Source organism: Sorex fumeus, unplaced genomic scaffold, assembly GCF_029834395.1.
Source record: "Sorex fumeus unplaced genomic scaffold, SorFum_2.1 ptg000007l, whole genome shotgun sequence".
Taxonomy (NCBI): Eukaryota; Metazoa; Chordata; class Mammalia; order Eulipotyphla; family Soricidae; genus Sorex; species Sorex fumeus.
Window position 1 is genome coordinate 6736036 of NW_026606064.1, and position 7951 is coordinate 6743986.

At 36.3% G+C, this 7951-nt stretch overlaps 1 protein-coding gene across 1 annotated transcript; it reads right to left on the reverse strand.

The window, feature by feature from the left end:
* Positions 1 to 1714: 1714 nt before the first annotated feature.
* On the reverse strand, positions 1715 to 2650 carry LOC130042780 (olfactory receptor 4C15-like). Its single transcript, XM_056134971.1, has one exon. It carries the CDS (start codon positions 2648 to 2650, stop codon positions 1715 to 1717), a length of 936 nt encoding a protein of 311 aa, XP_055990946.1.
* Between the last annotated feature and the right edge of the window lie 5301 nt (positions 2651 to 7951).

Here is a 7951-nt window from a genome sequence, read left to right on the forward strand (position 1 = left end):
GAGTATCTCGCCCGCATAGCAAAGCTTGGCAAGCTTCCCATGACATATGCAATATGCCAAAAACAGTTTAACAAGTCTCACAATTTGTTGTGAGACATTACTGGTGCCCACTCGAGCAAATCAAACAATGGGAGAACAGTGCTACAGTGCTACATTGTTACTATATTAATACGTGATTCATAATAAATGTTATATATACTACAGTTTCTGTATTTACAAATTATATTGTATTATTATTTAGGCAATAATTAGAGAAATTGTAGGATTGTCATGTACCAACTTGAGTTACTCAGGGTCTTAGTACCCTAGGATATGGAAAATATGCCCTATTTTATATATTCTTGAGAAATATCAAAGAACAACTTTTTCAAAAAAACACCTCCAAGATGAACATTTTTGCAAAGTGAACTTTATACAAGGGTGATTTCATTATTTTCACTGTATGAGAATAAACCCTTTTTAGAGATAATTGGGGCTGAAGCAATAGCACAGAGGGTAGGGCGTTTGCCTTGCATGCAGCCAACATGGCTGACCCGAGTTCGATTCCTCCACCCCTCTCGGAAGCCTGACAAGCTACTGAGAGTATTTCACCCACACGGCAAAACCTGGCAAGCTACCTGTGACGTATTTGATATGCCAAACACAGTAACATGGAGATGTTACTGGGCCCACTCGAGCAAATCGATGAACAACAGGAGGACAGTGACAGTGGCAGTGACAGAGATAATTGAAATTTTTTTGAGTCGGGAAGGTTTATGAATCTGATTCACCATAACTATTAGGTGAATGCTTTCCAAAATCATTTAAAAAACACATTGAGTGTAAAAGTCTTTATATTTTTGACATTGAGTGTTAACATCTTGAGCTGCTTAATTTATAAATTACAGTGTGAATTACACATTGAATGTAAGCACTTTGAAGAGACAACATGAAGAAAAAATTCAGACACACTGAAAATTTACCTAGCATATTGTTAAAAAAAAAAAGAGAAAGTCTTCCTCGAAAAAGACAAAAGAAATCTAGGGTAAAAGAAAAGAATGGATGAAGGGGAATTAGGGCTTTATTATATTGGTGATATGAATAAGTGGGATAGACACATATCCAAAAGACAAACTGAACAAAACTGCAATCACTGAAACTGTAATGTGGCTGTCCAAGTTGACCAACAGAGATGGGCTGGGATTGGGGTGAGGACTGAATATGGAAACACTGGTGGAGGGAAGTTGACACTGGTGGTGGTTTTGGTTTTGAAATATTCCATGCCTAAAATTCAACAATCAATTACTTTGTGAATCACAGTGCTTTAATAAAAAATTTTAAAATATGAAGTGTTCCTCTGGAAAAAGAGTTTAATAGGTTTGACTTACCTATTTGTAAATATTTTAATTGGCTAGCTTAAAATTCTTAATAATTAATTTCACAATTCTTCAAAATTTAAGTGAATTAGAAGAATCTATGTATTATTTCAATTCACCACTTTTTTTAATATTGAATTCTAATTTTGGATACAACTCAACTCAATGTACATATGAGATTGTTAACATGTTTATTAGGATACCAAGTAATAGAGGAGTAAAAAAAAAATTGCCAGGTTTCCTATATATGTATTTTAATGAATTTTAGTCTTCTTTCAAATGGTCAATCAAAAAAAGTTTTAATCCAGGAGAACTTGAAGTTTGTATACTTAAATGTTAAAATTTGAAACTTCAGTGATCTACTTTTTACAAAGTTTTGCCATCGAGGTTTGCCAGAATTTGCTTATGGCATTCTTTACTTCCTTATTTCTGAAAGTATAAATTACAGGGTTCAGCAGAGGAGTCAGCATGGTGTAGAGTATCTCCACAATTTTGTCAAAGCTGAAAACCAATGGAGGCCGTGCATATTCAAATATACATGGGCCAAAGAATAAAACCACAACAGCAATGTGGGATCCACAGGTGGAGAGTGCTTTCTTCTGCCCTTCACTGCTGTGTCCTCTTAGGGAGAACAGGATGACACCATAGGACACAAGCAGCATGGAGAAGATCAGGATGCAAAAGAGTCCACTACTGGCTGCCACCATTGGGCCAAATTCATAAGTGTTAGCACAGGAAAGCTTCATTATTGGGTACAAGTCACACATAAAATGATTGATGACATTGGGGCCACACAGAGGCAGTTGGGAAGCAAAGGCATTTTGGATAATGGAATGCAGAAAGCCCCCTGCCCAAGCTACCCCCATCAGAATGTTACAGAGCCTTGAGTTCATGATTGTAGTATAATGCAGAGGCTTGCAGATGGCCACATACCTGTCAAAGGCCATGGCTGTGAGGACAATCACCTCCACACCAGCAAAAAGATGAAGACAAAAGATCTGCATCATACAGCCTGCAAATGAGATGGTTTTCTTTTCAGAGAGAAGGTCAAAAATAATCTTAGGGGCAACGACAGAGGAGACACACACATCCAGGGAGGACAGGAAGGCCAGGAAGAAGTACATTGGGGAGCCCACGAGTGCTGGACTATTAAGGATGGTCACCACAATCAGCAGGTTGCCACTGACTGTTGTAAGGTAGACCAATAGAAATAAAACAAATAGTACTTTCTGAACAACAGGGTTCTGTGAAATCCCTAGGAGAACAAATTCACTAACAAAACTTCGGTTTTGCATGTTTTACCAGGAAAGTATCAGAGCTAACACAGTGGATATATAGATCTGCAATAGTGTTCTCGTCCTGTTTTCTTAGGGACCAGGTCTCTGAGTCGTATGTTAGTGCGGGATGAATGGTGGAGTTGAAAACATGTGCCTGGAGCTGGAGTTTCTTCATCCTCTTTACAACTTCTTGTTGGGGATCTGCAATGAGAGCATGAGAAACTCAAAGCAGACAATTTTATTATAGAGTTCATAAGATTATTCACCTATATGAAAAGTATCTATCGTATTTCTGCAATCAATGTAATGGAAAATGAGTTTGTTTTATAAGTGGTAGTGTGGAATATCAAGTAAAAATATAAAGAGATTTATTGTTAAACAGCAAATTTTAGCTCTAATTTTTGAATAGGTGCAAAGCCACAGGTGGAAAGGTTGCAAGATAACTCTGTTTGTATCGCAAGATCTGATCATTTTAATCATTTGCTAGAATCCACTGCAAAGGGGTTTCAGCTCATTTCTGGTTAGGTTGTTACATGATGGTGTATGAAATTGTTAATTTTTATATCTCCTCTACATCATGTTTTTTACACACAAGAATGGAAAACTATTTCTTTGTGTTTCTTTTGAAGCCTACGTTTTACTGTGCAGGTTTTTTTCTTTCTAAAAGTTTTAAATGATGTCTGTCTGCTTTCTAATGTACACTATCATGTTATCTGTGAATAGTGAGAGTTGAACATCTTTTCCCATTTGAATGCTTCTAATTTCTCAGTATTGCCTTACTGCTCTGGCTAAGACTTCAATACACTGTCAATTAATAATGGCGAGGGTAGAGAGTTTCCTGATGCATAGTCTCGTAGGAAAGCATTGTAGTTTTTCTTCACTAAAACTAATGTTCTCTGTGGATTTGTTTCATATAATCTGTACAATATTGAATTCAGTTCCTTCAAACTTCATTTTTTTGAGCTTTTATCAAAAATTAGTTTTGAATTGTATGCTAAGACTTTCTCTGCAAGTTTAGGGAGAGGAGAGAGACGTTGGATACATGGTGGGAGTTATTGATGCTGTGATGTAGTGTGGTGAAGAAGCTTTGCAAGTATCAAAAAATAACAGAATTTTTTAAAACTACATTACCACAATAGCACAGCAGTAGGGCCTTTGCCTTGCGCACAGCCAGCCCAGCCAAGCTGGGTTTGATTCCCCTCCGTCCCCCTCGGAGAGCCTGGCAAGCTACCGAGAGTATCTTGCCTGCACGCAAAGCCTGGCAAGCTACCCATGATATATTCAATATGCCAAACACAGTAACAACAATTCTCAAAAATGGAGACATTACTGGGCCTGCTCGAGCAAATTGATGAACAATGGGAGGACAGTGTTTTGTTTGGAGAGTGACATTACTACAATAAAATAAGTTAGAAAATGCACATGGTAGTTTTCAGTAGAGCAGGATAGCTATTTATTTTCATTTTAATCATAATCTTAGATTAAGTACAGGGATAATTTTCTCATCAAGACAGTAACTTACCTATAATTAAAATGAGGGGGAAAAAAACAAGGTTCAGTGGTGCTTAAAAATCATGTCTATCAGTAATTTATCTAAATAGATATGACATTACAAGATGAATTATCCATTTACCATAAAAATGAAACTATAGAAAAAACAATTCTAGACATATACACATCACATTATAAATATGCAGGTTTGAGTATTATTTTTTCCTATTATTTATCCATTCTATTATCAGGGTAAGTTCTGTTCTTGGACAATGCCTACACAAAAGAATGCCACCGGCAACAATAAGTCTCCATCAGAAAACAAGATTCTAAATAAATTATATCTTGGCATTGTATCAATCAACAATATTAAATAGTAAAGAATATTCGTGTATGATTCCTTGGTGATGAGATTATCTTAGTATTAAAACAGTAGGCACAAATGAATTCATTCTCATTTAACAAATGAGAATCAGATTCAGTCAGACCTAGGTTTTCAAAGCAGTTAAGTGTCATTGAAGAAACACTTAACCACTCTTCTTGGAGTTTCTTGTCCTATAAAATGGTAAGAATATATGAACTCCCTAAGCTACAAGAGTCAAATAATATAATTACAGACACCCTGTGTATAAATCAAGAAATATTATAAAATATCAATACCAGCATTATTTTTAAGCAGTGTTCAAATGCAGAAGGCAGCTAAAAATCTTAATACTTATCAGGAATAATATGCACTTAATCATATTATTAACTGTAATTTCAATTTCTCAACATCTACAAGTTCAGAGAAAGGAGACCTGAAATAAATTGAATATAATCTTATTTATAGCCAGTATGGATATTTTGCATGTGTGAAAATAGCTTGATATCATAATGTACAGTCTTATACTAATTTTCTTTGGTTTTTTGGGGGGCTACACTTAGAAGTCCTAAGAACTTACTCTCAGCTCTGCACTATGAGATTAATTCTGATGAGAAACCACAGACCATAAGGTGTGCAAGTGCCCTATCTCTGGATCCATTATCTTAAATTTCTTTTAATTTTTATATTTTTAAGTTATTCACCATGAGATTCATAGCTAGAAAGCTGTGCATGATCAGGCTTTAGTTATACAATGGTCCAACACCTATCCCTACACCAATGACCATATCCCACCACCAACGACCCCAGTTTCCTCCTGATACCTCCCCATCTTAAAATTTTTAATATAAAAAACTTTCTCAAGAAGGCAAGTCTGAGATCCAGTATTCCCATTCCCTATATTCACTTTGATATTACTTTTGGTTCTTTGTTCCTCTATAGAAAGATCACTGTTTGCAATGTAGCGCTCTTCTTCCATTGTTCATCGATTTGCTCCAGTGGGCCCAGTAACATTGTGAGATTTGTTGTTACTATGTTTTGCATATCGAATACATCACGGGTAGTTTGCCAGGCATATGCTGTGTGGGCAAGATACTCTCAGTAGCTTGCCAGGCTCTCCAAGAGGGGCTGAGGAATCGAACTCAGGTTGGTCGGGTTGGCCGGTGCAAGGCAAACGCCCTACCCACTGTGCTATCACTCCAGCCCTAGAAGACCACTATAGTCTTTCCTTTCCAGACAGTCACCTTTTGGGGATTCCCCAGAGATAGTTCAGGGTTCCTTTTGACTATGCTCACTAAGTTCTGAGCATCTTTACAGCCTATGTCCTTGGAATTGGATGACCCTGCATCCCCATGATCTAAAATTTCTTTCTTATATATTTTGGCAGCAAAATCATATTAAGAGCTTATTCCTTCTGCAAATAGTAAGTTTTAACTTTTCAGTGAATACAATATTAGGACTTCTGTAAAAAACACAAGTATTAGGTTAACTCTAAGATAGTTTTAAGGGTGGAGAGGAGAGTTGTATCAAAGGCTGGAGTGCAAGTATGGTCCTCTGAGCACCTCTGGGAGTGACTCCCAAGCATAAAACCAAGAAACGTTCCAGATGTGACCCAAAATACAAACTGTCAGCTTTACTGTAATGTTATATAAATTCACCTTTAGGTGAACTTATGTTTGCCTATATTAGTAATATATCATATTCAATCAGTCTTTTAAAAGCATAGACTAAAAATCCATTGCTAATTATCATTCCTGTGAATTGCCTTCAATCCATTGTAAATGCAATCCAGAATGATTATTTACCACAATGAATTATTAATTCTTTATCTGTCTTCCTAAACTGACAACATGGGTATTATATTTTCTTTCCTCTGATATCAGATTCATTTCCTACTCACAATATAGCTTTGCTAGTATATTAAATATTTCAACTTTTAATACTTTAATATTGCAGAATTGGTATTAGTCCAGTATCGATGAAGTATTTCTCCACCTTCATCATTTTGATGAATGTCTTGCTTTTATTTCTGTTTTCTTGGTGATTATATTCATGTAAAGAGGGAGATAAAACTACTACTGCTAACATGAAAACATTTCAGATTTTCTACATTTAATTGCATCTGATTAATGTGAGGCAAAAATACAAAACTATTTGCATATTAAGTTAACTGATAAAAATTAAGTGGGATTTTAAAATTGAATGATTCTGCTCAGCAACTTATATAAATTTTTAAAACTTGAAAGGACTTTTCATAAAATACTAAGTGAAATATTTACATCAATGCTCAAAATCTTGAAAGACACTTTAATTCCACTGCCCCTACATTATTATTATTATTATTATTATTATTATTATTTATACAGCCTATGAAATGTAAGATATTAGGATGAGGAGAGAATTTGTGATGCCTAAAAAATGAGACCATTGGAAAACATAAATTAATTGCTAATGGAAAGCTCAATTTATTCTTAAACTGGGCTGGAGCGACAGCACAGTGGGTAGGACGTTTGTCTTGAATGTGGCTGACTCGATCAACAGCCCATGTTTGATTCCTCCACCCTCTCAGAGAGCCCGGCAAGCTGCCGAGAGTATCTTGCCCACACGGCAAAGCCTGGCGAATGGTACAGTAACAACAAGTCACACAATGGAGATGTTACTGGGCCACTCGAGAAAAAATAGATGAACAATGGGAGGAGAGTGGTACAGTGCTATTCCAATCATGATCCCCTAGTTCTTTTACCAAGTATCTGAGTGTTTATTATATCACAAGTGCTATTCTGCAATACATTATATAATTTAATAGATACTTTCAATCCTTTAAAACTGAAGGTAAAGGTAAAGGTAAAGGCCCTCCCGTTGATCGTCGATTTGCTCGAGCGGGCCCAGTAACGTCTCCATTGGAGACTTTGTTGTTACTGTGTCTGGCATATTGAATACTCTCGGTAGCTTGCCGGGCTCTCCGAGAGGGGCGGAGGAATCGAACTCGGGTCGGCCATGTTGGCCGCTTGTAAGGCAAGCGCCCTACCCGCTGAAAATGCAATTAATTTAAAAAGTAAAATCTAGGGCAAGAAGGGTATGTTACTAGCTCAAGTGTATACAGTTAAGAGACCATATTAGCCTCAGAAGCATGGCTTGCATCTTCCGAAGTTTTAAAGGCTATACAACAATTTGAAATTATTCTTGAAAACAGAAAACTACAAATTATAGATCATACCAGTTTTAGTCTCTTGAAAGTTCAGTGATGGCAAACTTTAACTGTTTGTGGATAAAACTCCTCCAGAGGCTGGCCAAAAAGTGAATGTTGTCCTCAAGTTCTGCTTCTATATCTGAAAGGAATATGAAGCACATCTTAGGTTGAGGTAGAGAATATTTTCAATCGCTTATAAAACACTGCTTCCAATTTGTGTGTATGCAAGGGGAATAAATTAGAAATTAATATTTCTAATTTGACTTCCAAATATATA